Below are 13,959 nucleotides of genomic sequence, written 5' to 3' on the forward strand. Positions count from 1 at the left end.
ACAGGCTTTGAGATAGGCTGGTGAGACACTGTCTGGGCCTTTTCTTATTTTCTGTTTTCTGAAGACCTGGCAAACATCAAATAAAGTCAAATAAAATAGAATCAGAGAATATTTACAAGTAAAATAAAATAGACTTTATTTATATATGTCACCCGGTGACGATTTTAAGGGGGCGGAACTATCGATGGGGAAGATTAGTACCGCCCGGTAAGCGCCGCGAGGCGAAATCAAGCATAATCTAACACAGGTGTGAGTAATGAACGTAGCGACTGGGGATTGGAGGATACACAGATGGAGAGGGATACAAAAAGGAGCTTCAAACACAAAAGGAGGACACACACAGAGCGGGTTGACTTTGGGGGCAGACACAGTTCCGCCTAGCGCGGTTACGGCGGGGAAATTTCCTTCCGAAGAGTCCGTCGGCGCCGATGATCCGGGGATCGCTATTGAAGCGAGCGGAAAGAGTGCGGGCCGTACGAGGCGAAAAGAAGGAGACAGAGGCTGAAAGCCGACTCACCGAGAGAGTGTTGAGGGAAGCGGCAGATGTGGATTTACACCGGGGCGAAGAGGAAAGTATCTGACCTACGGAGGTAAACAAAGGAAAGCAATCGTCAACATTGTGAGTACGCAGCATTTGATTCAGTGTGACACTGTGGAATACTTGTTCAACGTGCATTTGTGAGCCTTCAGTGTGTGAAACTACGGACCCTCCACGGAGCAAAGCGGTGGGCGAGCCGGGCACAACGATTTTGAGAGGATTAAAGGGCCACAGCAGCCCTTTAAAACGTTAAAATAACGTTTATACCGCTAGCCTGCACCATCACTTTCCCATCGGCCCGAAGACAGTCGGATGAAGTTGGGGCTGCGACCCTATTGATTTACATAGAAGAGTGAAGAGTGCTGTGGGTGAGTCTGAGACTTTGCTGTGAGAATACACTTTAAATTATTGCAGTGTGATGCTGTGTGGTGTCGTCAGTAGCCCCCTTTGCTGAACTCGTCGTGAGACAACGAGAGGCCGTTGAGGCTGGCTATCTACCTACTGTATATGCTGTGTGTGTGACTCTTGTGTTGGAGTTTCAAGTGGAGTACTGACTCTGTCATCCCTTGGACGTGGCCGATTCAGTGGAACGGTGGTGAAGGATATTGGGATACCAGAGCCCAGTGTGAGCCCCAGTGTCTGAAATTAACCCCCTGTGTTACAGCTACAAGCCTACAGCAGGAGAGAGAGAACCAGAGCCCGCTGCCGTGAGATACTTACCTGTGTGTGGTCACCAGTGATTAGTGAGAGCCTCAGTGTCTGAAATTAACCCCCTGTGTTACAGCTACAAGCCTACAGCAGGAGAGAGAGAACCAGAGCCCGCTGACGTGAGATATTTACCAGTGTGTGGTCACCAGTGATTAGGGTGAGCCCCAGTGTCTGAGATTAACCCCCTGTGTTACAGCTACAAGCCTACAGCAGGAGAGAGAGAACCAGAGCCCGCTGCCGTGAGATATTTACCTGTGTGTGGTCACCAGTGATTAGTGTGAGCCCCAGTGTCTGAGATTAACCCCCTGTGTTACAGCTACAAGCCTACAGCAGGAGAGAGAGAACCAGAGCCTGTTACCGTGAGATACTTACCTGTGTGCGGTCACCAGTGATTAGTGTGAGCCCCAGTGTCTGAGATTAACCCCCTGTGTTACAGCTACAAGCGTACAGCAGGAGAGAGAGAATCAGAGTCCGATACGTGTGGAGAATTTACCCAGGGCATCCTAGGGCCCCCCCCCTCCCTCGCTACGAAGGCCCAAGGACTGATTTAGTTTTAACTTCCTATCCCCCCTCCCTTTTCTACCACATTTTTAATATTTAAATAAAGCTGTTAAATTTTAATGCTTGTCTGTCTGGTCATTGGGGTGTTTTGGGACCTCCTCGGGGTGGAAATAGGAGAAGCGTGACCCGCGCCAGGGGCGGTCCGCTTCTCCGACCTGTGACATATAAACAGTTTTAGTATACAAATTTACATTAACAGAGGCATGTGAGAGGTAGATTTAAAGTACAATACAAGATCAGGGCTTTAGATTATTTCTGATGGTGTGTATCTGATAAAAAAAATTTAGCAGCAGCTGATGGGTGTCTATCTTCCCCCAGTAACATCTTCATTTGATCTGAATCTTGTCAGGAAACACAAAGGTCAGAGTCTCTTGCGAATCAGTAATTTATTAGAAGAGAAGATAGAGAGGTAGAAAAATCACTCCACAGTTCACGGCACCTCAACTAGTCCACACACACACAGAAGGAAACAATCCAACGACGTAATCCTCTCGCAGATGGAATCAGAGTCTCAGCCGGGAAACCGGAATGCAGGTGTACTGCTTAAAGGCGAAGCGAACCTGAAGAGTCGGAGAACCGAAGCAAATCCCACGACGTAATCCACTCGTGGATGAACAGGAGTCTTTAGCAGGAAACCGGAAATACAGGTGTACCGCTTGAAGGCGAAGCAAACCTGTAGAACCGGGGAACAGGATCAACGTGCATACAAACTTAGTCCACAGCCGAAACACAGGATGTCAGACTCCAGCGCGGAGCAAACCCTCAGACGCCGGTGACTGAACCTGGAGCGAGAGTAGATAAAGGTGAAGCAGATACAAACGAGTTGTTGGAACCATGGACAGCGAGCGTGGCAGAGATCAAGTAACAATGAGCGCGTGACAAAGACAGAACAAAAGGGCTATAAATAGAAAGGCAGAAACGAGACACAGCTGGAGGATAATTAGTGAAACAAGAGGGAGGAGTGAGTGCACACGAGAGGATCCATCACCAACAGGTAAATAAACACACACCCACTACTGATCATCCCGGATTCGTGACAAATCTGAAGAGTTATGAAACTCTGGTATGAGCTTTGAGATTTTTGAGTGTTTTTATTTATATTTACCACAGTAAAGGAGAAAGTGTGTCTCTGTCTTAATCTCACCACTGTCACAGTGGTCACAGATTCGCTCTTCTTTTGGGAGCCGTGTTTGTGTCTGTCGGCCTTTCTTATTGCCAGGCTGTGGTCACTGAGTCTGTATTTAGGGAGGATTCATCTCTGCTTTACATCTCTAGCAGTTGAGAGATATTCTGACAGATTGTATTTTCTGTTTAGTGCCCGATAACACTTTTGTTTACTTTGGATTTGTTCTTTTATTACCCCAATGTTCCAAATAAGAAGTTTGCCTTTCTTTAATGATTTGATTTATTGCATAGCTGCCAACTCTCACGCATTCACCGTGAGACACCCGCAATTGACCCCATTCTCACGCTCTCACGCCACACATCAATTTTCTCACGCAGGCTCGTGCCCACCATTGACATTCCCATTGAGTTTAATACAAGTCATGAAATAATTGCCTAATATACCTAATTGTACATACTGTAAAACGCCTAGCTATCTCTATCTGGCCTGCCTCAATCAACATAAAGCGCTCGTCAAAGTCAAAATGATGCGAAGGCCAATCAAATCAAAGAAGGTGGAGTTATTGTTTACAGATGCCGGAGCGCCAGCTACAAACTACAGAGCGAGTGCGCGGCTGCGCGATGGTAAAAGAGCAACGCACGATGTAAGTAGCCTAAACCAGTGCTCGCAATACTGACACTTTTATATTTAAGCTTACCTTCACTGTCTTTTGCGTGCCACCACTTCTCATGTTGCTGGTACTTTGCTGCAAAAAGTCAAAGAGCAATGTGGCGCTGCGCTTAAAGTTCGGCAACGAGGACATCAGAGTACCGCGAGAGCAATTCGAAATGTTACAAAAGGGTCCGCCTTTACCTTTGCTCTCGCGTTACTCTGATGTCATAAGCCGATCAGTCAGCGCCGCACCGGTCGAACACACAAAGCGTCAATGTCTGGATGAGAAGCAGAGACTTGCCCGGATTCCACGCACGCAGATACCCTCAGAAAACAGCAATTTTAATCAACCCTCATCAACCCTCATGTGCATGTCTGTAATCAGTACAAGCCTGCGTGATGTTTGCTGTGACAGTTTTTAATAAAAGAGAAAAAAGTCAATTGATATTTGACATCTATAAACAATAATATATACGAAATATAATTATATGGTCTTGACATGCACATTATCTGTTGCTTTATATTAAACTAAAGTACTCATTTGGTTTATTTGATTGTGACAGTCCCTCTATCACCAATCAATCACAAATCATCACTTTATGCTTCTCTTTCTCAGTGGATAAACTGAATCAAAGCTGCTGTTATCTGCAGTTATACATTTTACAGAGACCAGTAGCCTATTCATTAGATTTTAAGAACTTTTTTGGCACTTTTATCAGAAGGAAAGCATAATAGAAGTGTTTGAAATAATAAAAAAGACTCTAATTTCAGTCATTTAAACTCAGTAAAAGCTTTTATTTCAATTTAATTTGTAAATATGATTAGATTTGTATTGAAATCCATTTTTACGCAGTTTTTCCAACTATTTTATACAGAAATAGCTAAAATCCACACTATTATCAATTGGTTAAGGACTTAAAAATTATTACCACAACCCCCCCCCCCCCCCCAAAAAAAAAACAATCTCACTCCAAGCTGAACTCAGAAGTTGGCAGCTATGTTATTGTGGTTTGTTTGCGTTCAGTAGTGCTGGTCTGGAGTTTCAGAGCCAGTTGACAGATGGGAGTGGTTTTTGGTCTTTTCTAAAAGCTACTCGTATCTTCTTATTCAGTGTGTTTGTCCCTACTCCTGTAGGCATCATCAAATGGCCTGGCGAAGCTGTTTAAGGTTTTGCAGTAAACCATGGCTTATCATTGTCAGTGAGCTCATCCAGATCAGTGCCTGCAGCTCCAAAAACACTTGAATCAGTGAAATTAAATTGTATATGATCACAGCTTTGCCAAATAGAATGTCAAGTAAAATGCTGGAATGCTCAAAAGTCCTCAAAAAATAGTTTGGTGTGCTGTGGTCACTGCACTGCTATGAGAGAGAGAGAAAAAACATTGTCAGCACAATTGAGTTTCAATTTCAACAATTACCCATTATGGTGATCAGTGTTTGCATTTCATTAGCTGATTTGCATTTAGATGTCACACCCAAAAATGGCACTTTTGCTTACTCCTACAGTGTGGGACAATCTGTGGGGTATTTTGAGGCAAAACTTCACCTATGCACTCTAGGGACATTAAAGACTTATTTCACATCTTTTAAAAGTCTTATAATATGACCCTTTTTAAACACAAATATGGGGTGGTTTCCCAGACAGGGATTAGCCTAGTTCAAGACTAAAATAAATGTAACAGCTGTCCAAACTAAAAACAAGTATAATGTTTACTTCTTAAAGGGGGTGCCTTATGGTATCCTGGATCCCCCCCATGAATTCGAGCACTGGTGTTTATTATCTTTGGTCAGTTTGTTTAGTTATAAATCAAATGATACTTGAAACAACACTACACTTATTTGTACTTTTTTGATTTTTCAGTTACACCTACAACAGCGAAGTCATCAGTCCCAGGTATGATGAACTCAATCTCTGTCACAAGTAGTAAATGTACTAAAATGTTTGTGGTTCATGTACACATGACAATTTTGTAAACAAATATGCGTACTCAGGTCAATAATAACAACTATAAATGCTTTATTAAAAATGTTGTTGTGTAAATGTGGCCCTAGATTTTACTGTGGTATGACTTGGGTAAAGTGTTCAGAGTTCATGAGATAACAGCGCTAACACAACAAATCTCTACTGTTAACACATTTGTGACCCGTCACGGAAACCAGGGACACAAGTCGGCAGCACAAGTTTCGAGAAAATGAGAATCTAATTTTTTTTTCAAAATTCGTGATTTTCGTTTTATTGCAGAATCTGTTAGTTGAGATCACGAAGAAGCCTCTCCATGTTTGAGATAGCAGTTTATGTATATTTAAAAGCAGACATTTTGCGGTTGAAATCGGCTTGTTTTTCCGGAGATTCTAGCGTGCAGCGGGGGGCGTCATTGTCTGTGTGTATATTTACACACTGTATAAGCTTGTGTTTTCGCCTCCGCCCCCAAAGGGAACAGCGTGACTACTGAATAAGGATAGTTCGCCCAAAACTGAAAATAATGTCATTAATGACTTACCCTTATGTCATTCTAAACTCGGAAGACCTCCGTTCATCTTCGGAACACAGTTTAAGATGTTTTATCGTTAGATTTAGTCCGAGAGCTTTCTATTCCCTTCATTGAAAATCTATGTACGGTTTCCATGTCCAGAAAGGTAATAAAAACATCATCAAAGTAGTCCATGTGACATCAGTGGGTCAGTAAGATTGTGTTGGAGCATCGAAAATACAGTTTGGTCCAAAAATAGCAAGAATTACGACTTTATTCAGCATTGTCTTCTCTTCCGGCTCGAGCGTGAAGTCACGTGACCGTAGTGACGCGGCTGCCCTGTTCATCAGACATGTTTGCTTAGTTTTTTTTAAACTTATAGCGTGCGTCTCCCCAGACTGTAAATGAAGCTCAGGCGCACAAAACAAAAGAAAAATAAAGGGGGCGGGGGCGGAACAAATAACAGTCAGCCGCATCGTACCTCAGCCACGTCACTGACTTTATGGCGCGACGCAGTCAGATGACGTCAATGACGTCAAAGTACCGCGAGAGCTCTTCAAGAAATCTTACGGAGTAGTTTAATTTCTACTCGCTCTCGCGGTACTTTGACGTCTTGCTGCGCAGCATGAAGTCAAACACATAATTTACACAGAGATTGTTAAATTCTTTATATAATTGGCTACATGTTTTGTCTATCAATATTTTCCATGAAGTCATTGGCTGATGGAGGAACGAGCGAGCGATTGGTAACATCTCTAAAGGATGTCACGCTTTCGACCGCGCTGTTTGGATTATCTATTATACTACGTCCCTATTTTAAATACAAAATTTGAAGGCGGGTTCATGTGTTTGACGGAACGTAAATACCGGAGTGTAATCTGATATACCCTTACATGTTACGATGTAAATAGTCCTCAGATTGTATTACCAGAAGTTCATGCGAAATCTGATGTAAACAATAGACTATATTTATATGTCACGGATTATACGCATTTGTGGACAAAAATCATTGGATGATTCACACATCTGAAACAGACTGGATTCGACTTGTGATCCCCACAAAGCTAAAAGTCCTGTTTATTTTTGCATGTTGTTCATTCGGACTTTTGTAATAAAATACTACATATGATGCTAGAACATCTGTATCTCAAAACGGCTTTACAGGGGGTATGGCTTAGCTAAATGAGATGTAAATGAGCCCTATAAGTGTTAACTTTTTCTTTCTCAAATTTCTCAGCATTCTCTTTCTTGAATGTGTTACATTCGAATGGCCACAACTTCTCCAAATCTTATCAGATTTCCATGTGTTACACATCGTAAGAAAGCTTAGAAACTTTCAGAATCTATGAATAACTCAAAATGCCCCAGATCCGACTTGTGTCCCTACTTTCCGTGACTGGTCACATATATGAAACTAAATCATTTTCTTTAATGACTATGAAGATACAACATGTAGGCCTATAGCTAACTTTCAAATAGGCTATTAAGAATTGGCTTACCTGTACAATTAAACCCGGTAGGTCTGCTGTCATCCTTGACAGTCCATTTTGGAGTGCGAGCGTCCTTGACATCAGGGTCTCCAGGGTTGGTAGAAGACTGCCATAGTAACAGTTATCTTCGCCCTGTAAGATATCCAGTGCTACTGTCATCGGTTTCAAAACATTGCAGTATTCCTTTAGGAATAGATGTTCGCACTCTGTCGGGCCTCTGATGTCCAGTCTAGTACAAAGCGTATTCAAATCTAGGGCCGGGATGTCACTGATAAGGGACAAGGCATCGTGGAAGGAATTCCACCTTGTGGATGTAGGCACGATCATTTTTTTGCCAAAATCAGTATCTTAGAAAATGTATTTGAAATATATCATTCTGTGTGTAATGAATGAATATACACTAGTCAACATTTGAAGTGGATCAAAACTTTTCCTAAAAGTTGTCTTAAAACCAATACCCAATAGCCGTTCTTGTCTTAGGAAAACTTTGTTAAACGTTTTTGATCCACTTCACATGTTGACTAGTATAATATACAAGTTTCACTTTTTTAATGGAATAAATGAAATAATTCAACTTTCTGATGATATTCTAATCATATGACCAGCACATGTATATAGTTAAACAGAGTTAATTTATTAGTTTGATATCTGTTTTACTCAGTAATTTGTGATTAATGTTGTATTGCAGATCTTCAGGTATCGGCTGGCATCGCTGTAGGAGTCGTGTTGGTCATAATTGCTGTCACAGGTCTTGCCGGGTTTCTGTTCTTTAAGAGAAATCCCAGGACTCTGACTGGATGGTTTGACAGCAGATTCTATATTAACATCCCCCAGCCTCTAACAGTTTTTGATAGTAAAGAACCTGCTGCCAACACTGAACAGAATCAAGATGAATAACACATAAACACACACACAGTCTTTTGTTTTAATGTAATGCGTACAGGGGGGAGCAGCTTAAAATATTTAAACTGTTAAGACTGCAATTGGTTGTGACTTGTAAAAATCAATACCCTTGAGTGTCAATGATGTCACACTTAGCTGATAAATGAATGTTTGTAAATGCAGATGTAAATGGAATTTTGCCTGATTGACAGTCACATGAAGCAGTCATACAACATCAGAAGATTTATTGGTGATTTTTATTTTCTAACTTTCACTGAAGAACAACCAGATGAGGCTGTATAGGACTGCATAATTATTAATTAACTAATCGATTGCAGAATAAAAGTTCTTGTATACATCATATATGTTTGTTTACTGTGTATAATAATTTTGTATATTGAATTTTAAAAAATTGTATAGCATTTTTTAACAGTTGTTTAAATGTTTGAAAGCGCTTTACATTAATAAAAGCCAGAGAAAACACAGAAAAATCAAGGGAAAAACAAAAGTAGCAAAGTACAGCAGCTAAGATTAAACTGTTGTGACGTGCCTTGGGTTCATCCCACTTTAGCCGGCAGTGGGATGGGTCTTTATGAGTATTGTAATTTGGAACACCTGTTGACTCCTATTTAAACCTGTGTGATGTTGTAATGGGTGCGCTTTGTTCTGTTACCCCTTTGGCTTTTGGTTCATTTTTGCGGTCTCCGTTTTGTTTATTCTGGTATGTCTTAATTTAGTTATTTTGGATGTTTGTGCTTGCGTTAATTATGTAGTTTTATTTTAAAAGATTATATTCTCTTAAGTGATTTATCCTTGTTTAAAATGTTTTGAAGTTTATTTTTGTTAAATAAATTTCCTTTGCAAAGAAATTGTTTTCGTTGCCTCCCTCATTTGTCACGGCGTGAGCCGGTCGTGACAAATATGGGGGCTCGTCAACCGATAATTAAGAACACCGGACTTTCATTATCTTTGAATTTGGAGTTTGAACGCGTGCGGGATTTGTTTGTGTAGGAGGCTTCGAATAACAATATTGTTTTGTACTATTTAGATTAAAGTCAGATAACTAGAAGTTTTGAGGACTTGAGTTATTATTTGCCTATGTTGGTGGAAATTATGCTGAAATGCCGCTATTAAATTACAACGAATGGTAAGTTACAAATTATTTGAATCCTGATTGAATGTTATAATACAGACATTTATCAGCATTTATTTTTGTAACATTGTGGTTATTGGTAGTTTCGTTTTGGTAATTTTTTAAGGGGTAACAGAAATGTAAAAATAAATATGACTTCCAATATTGAAGAGTTTATTCGTAATCCGTCTGAAGATTTGTTAAATGATTACTCGAAGGATCAATTGTTAGCGCTAGCAAGCCATTATAATATTGGTCTTTCTGTTGCTGATAAACGTTTAAAGGAAAGTTTAAAGTCAATTCTGATATCTGCGTTGGTAGAACAAAACGTCCTTAAATCGGAACAAACCGCATCTATACTTGAAAGTAGTACGATGTCTCTAACTTTTGAGCAACAGAAAGAATTGCTTTTGTTGGAAATGCAATCTAGGGAAAAAATCGAAAAACAGAAAATGGAAGCAATGTATGAAATTGAAAAAAAGAAGTTAGAGCTCGAGCATTACAGGTTGGATTTGATAAGTGCGGGGAAGTTTTCAAAAGAAGCTAAAAGATTTTCTGCGGAAGGGGATGATCCGTGTCTCGACTTTGATGTAGTCACCAATTTAAGACTTGTACCAAAATTTGAAGAGAAAGACATTGATACATTTTTCTCCTTATTTGAGCGTATAGCTAATACGAGAGGTTGGTCAGACTCAGAGCGGGTTTTGTTATTGCAATGCGTTTTTACTGGCAGAGCGCAGGAGGTTTTTGCCTCGTTGAGTACAGAGGATTCTCAAAAGTATGAATCTGTGAAGTCAGCTGTTCTAAAGGTTTATGAATTAGTGCCAGAGGCATATAGGCAGCGATTTAGGAATTGGCAAAAATCGGATAGACAAACACATGTTGAATTTGTAAGAGAAATTCAAACTCATTTCAATCGCTGGTGTTCTGCCTCTGATATTAAAACTTTTGATGATTTGAAAGAGTTGATGGTATTAGAGCAGTTTAAAAATTCCGTACCACCTCGTATTGCTACCTTTGTGACTGAAAGGAACGTCTGCACTGCTTATGATGCAGCAGTTCTAGCTGATGAATATACTCTAATTCACAAGAATCAATTTGGACAAAAACTGTTCCGAGATACAAGACGGGAACATGATTGGTTCGTAAATGACAAGAATAGGTATAATCCTGATAATTTTCCTAGGGGAAAAAATGTACGACCATCTAGTAAGGGTGAATTATCAGATGTGTGTAATTACTGTCAGGCTAAGGGCCATTGGAAAAATGAATGTCCCGTGCTAAAAACTAAAGCTCAATATTCTACCCCAAATAAAAAGTCTAAAAATGTAGCTTTAGGGGCAAATTCGGTGGCATTAGTAACATCTATCTCCTCGTCTTCTGAGTTAACAGAGGTGGATAATGATGAAATTATGGATTCTGGTTTTTCTCCTTTTGTTACAGAAGGTTATGTTTCATTAGTTGGCTCTAAAGAAGGAAGAACAGTTAAAATTCTTAGAGACACAGGTGCAACAGAATCATTTATTTCTGAAAATGTCCTGCCCTTTTCCAGTGATTCATACGCTGGTACTAATGTTTTGATTAAGGGAATAGGACTAAATGTTGTATCAGTTCCTCTGCACAAAGTTATGATGGTCTCTGATTTGGTGCAAGGAGAGGTAATACTTGGAGTACGGCCCTGTTTACCAGTGGTAGGTGTGGATATTATTCTGGGAAACAATTTGGCTGGGAGTAAAGTGTGGGTAGATGAACCACCAGCTTTGGTGGTGTCTCCTTTGCTAAATTCAGATACATTAGACGAAAATGCTCAAGGTTTTCCAGATGTGTTTGTTTCTTCGGTTGTAACTCGGGCAGGTAGTAAGTCCTTATCTGGAACTGAGACAGAAGTTAAGAGAGAAGGTAAAACATTGGCTGAGGTACCATCAGTTTTGAAAATATCTCGTAGTGATTTTGTGAAGGAGCAAAAGGCAGATGTATCCCTTGTGGACCTATTTGACAGAGTTCTCCCTCTAAATGTACTAGTGGATACTCCTTCAGGGTATTTTTTGGATGGGGAGGTATTAGTCAGGAAGTGGGTGCCTCATGGTAAAGACTTTGTGGGAGACCCAATTATTCAGGTTGTGGTTCCACAGCAATTCCGTGCCCGTGTATTGAAAACTGCTCATGATTCCTCAGGACATTTGGGGGTCAAGAAGACTTATCAATTAATTTTGAGAAATTTTTTTTGGCCTAAGCTGAAGCGGGATATATCTGCATATATTAAAATCTGCCACACTTGTCAGTTGACTGGCAAACCAAATCAGACATTAAAACCAGCGCCACTCTATCCTATTCCAGTGATGAATCAGCCATTTGAATATTTAGTTGTGGATTGTGTGGGTCCATTGCCCAAGTCTAGAGCCGGTAGTAAGTATTTACTTACCGTAATGTGTCAGACAACCAGGTTTCCGGCTGCTTATCCTTTACGTTCCATTACGGCAAAAACTGTGTTAAAAGCTTTGACACAGTTTATTTCTTTGTTTGGAATCCCTAAAGTCATTCAGACAGATCAGGGATCAAATTTTACTTCGAAGATATTTGCTCAAATTTTACAGCAGCTGCAAATCAAACATCAGAAAGCTAGCGCCTACCATGCGCAAAGTCAGGGGGCACTAGAGCGCTTCCATCAAACTCTGAAGTCCCTTTTAAGATCTTTCTGTACACACATGAAGGCGGACTGGGAAGATGGTTTACCCTGGCTTTTAATGGCTGCTAGGGAAGCTTCCCAAGAGAGCACCGGGTTTAGTCCAAATGAACTTGTGTTTGGGCATTCAGTGCGTAGTCCGATGTTACTATTGTCTGAGGATTTGAAGGGTGTTGATCCACCAGAAAATTTGTTGAACTATGTGAGTGATTTTCGCAGGAGATTATATGAATCTTGTGCACAGGCTAAAGTGAACCTTGGGCGTTCCCAAGATAAAATGAAACGGCTTTTTGATCGTAGAGCAGAACTCAGAGTTTTTCAACCAGGTGACCAGGTAGTGGCTTTGATTCCAGTTGTGGGATCCCCTTTTCAAGCAAAATTTCAAGGCCCTTATACTGTGTTACGACAGATTTCAAATTTGAATTATTTGATTGAAACTCCTGATAGGAGGAAGAAAACTCGTGTGGCTCATGTAAATCTTTTGAAACCCTATTATGCACCTGATGGTGTTAAAGATTTAGTCTTACCCTCTGAAAACTTAAAGAGTTTGCAAGTGAAGCCAGTACTCTCTGCTGAAGTAGAGAAAAAAGCATGTTCAGTTGATGTTGTTTCTGTGCCTCTTGTGGATGAGGAACTGGAAATTGATGAGTCTGTGACCCAAGGCTGTTTAAATAACACAGAAACCCTTGGAAAGTTAGGGTCGATGTTAAAGCATCTCTCTGTTGACCAATGTTCTGATATTACTACTTTAATAAATGAATATGTGACTCTTTTTCCAGATACTCCCACCCAGACAAATCTCCTTCAGCATGATATTGATGTGGGGGATGCCAAACCTGTGCGTCAGCAATATTACCGGGTACCCTTCGACAAAAAGCGAAAGTTAGAGTCTGAGGTTGAGTATTTGTTAAGAAATGGTTTGGCAGAGCCGTTTTTTTCAAGCTGGGCATCCCCTTGCATACTGGTTAATAAAGCCGATGGCTCTTATAGATTTTGTACAGATTATAGGAAGGTGAATGCATTAACCAAACCTGACTCGTTTCCGTTACCGAGAATCGATGATTGCATCGATCAAGTTGGATCTGCCACCTATGTTAGCAAATTTGATTTGCTAAAAGGCTACTGGCAGGTGCCTTTAACACCTAGAGCCCAAGAAATATCTGCATTTGTAATTCCATCAGGATTATATTCCTATAAAGTTATGAGTTTTGGTCTTAGGAACGCTCCCGCAACATTCCAACGACTAATGAACAGAGTTATTGGAGGCATAGAAGGGTGTGCTGTATACTTAGACGATGTAGTCGTCTGTAGTGATACTTGGGGGGAACATCTAATTCGGATTAGGGCTTTGTTTGATCGGTTGGTTGATGCTAATCTTACTGTTAATTTGCGCAAGTGTGAATTTGCTAAGGCCACTATTACATATCTTGGAAAGGTTGTAGGCCAAGGTCATGTCCAACCGGTCCGTGCTAAAGTGGTTGCTATCGATCAGTTCCCTACCCCTACCACAAAAAAGGAGCTTATGAGATTCCTTGGGATGGTGGGTTTTTATAGGGGATTTTGTCCAAATTTCTCTACGGTGGTGGCTCCACTTACCAACCTCCTTCGACACAAGGTCAAATTTGATTGGTCCACTGTGTGTCAGAGAGCATTTGAGGATGTTAAATCTCTCCTCACTGTGTCCCCAGTGTTGGCTGCACCCAAGTTGGATAAGCCA

General features: G+C 40.7%; 1 protein-coding gene across 4 annotated transcripts in view; it reads left to right on the plus strand.

Moving 5' to 3' along the window:
- The window catches only part of LOC135743926 (macrophage mannose receptor 1-like), a 54,378-nt gene extending 45,590 nt beyond the window's left edge, over positions 1–8,788 (plus strand). For 3 of the 4 annotated variants that reach the window (XM_065261831.1, XM_065261832.1, XM_065261834.2), the window contains 2 exons: positions 5,446–5,478; positions 8,234–8,788. In XM_065261831.1, the coding sequence (XP_065117903.1) occupies positions 5,446–5,478; positions 8,234–8,442 (242 nt within the window). In that variant the 3' untranslated portion in view covers positions 8,443–8,788. Of the gene's footprint in view, positions 1–2,156; positions 2,802–5,445; positions 5,479–8,233 lie in introns of all 4 variants that reach the window. The other variant, XR_010530608.1, reaches the window with a different exon arrangement.
- The last annotated feature ends 5,171 nt before the right edge of the window (positions 8,789–13,959 follow it).

This window comes from Paramisgurnus dabryanus, chromosome 2, assembly GCF_030506205.2.
Source record: "Paramisgurnus dabryanus chromosome 2, PD_genome_1.1, whole genome shotgun sequence".
In the NCBI taxonomy this organism is placed as follows: Eukaryota; Metazoa; Chordata; class Actinopteri; order Cypriniformes; family Cobitidae; genus Paramisgurnus; species Paramisgurnus dabryanus.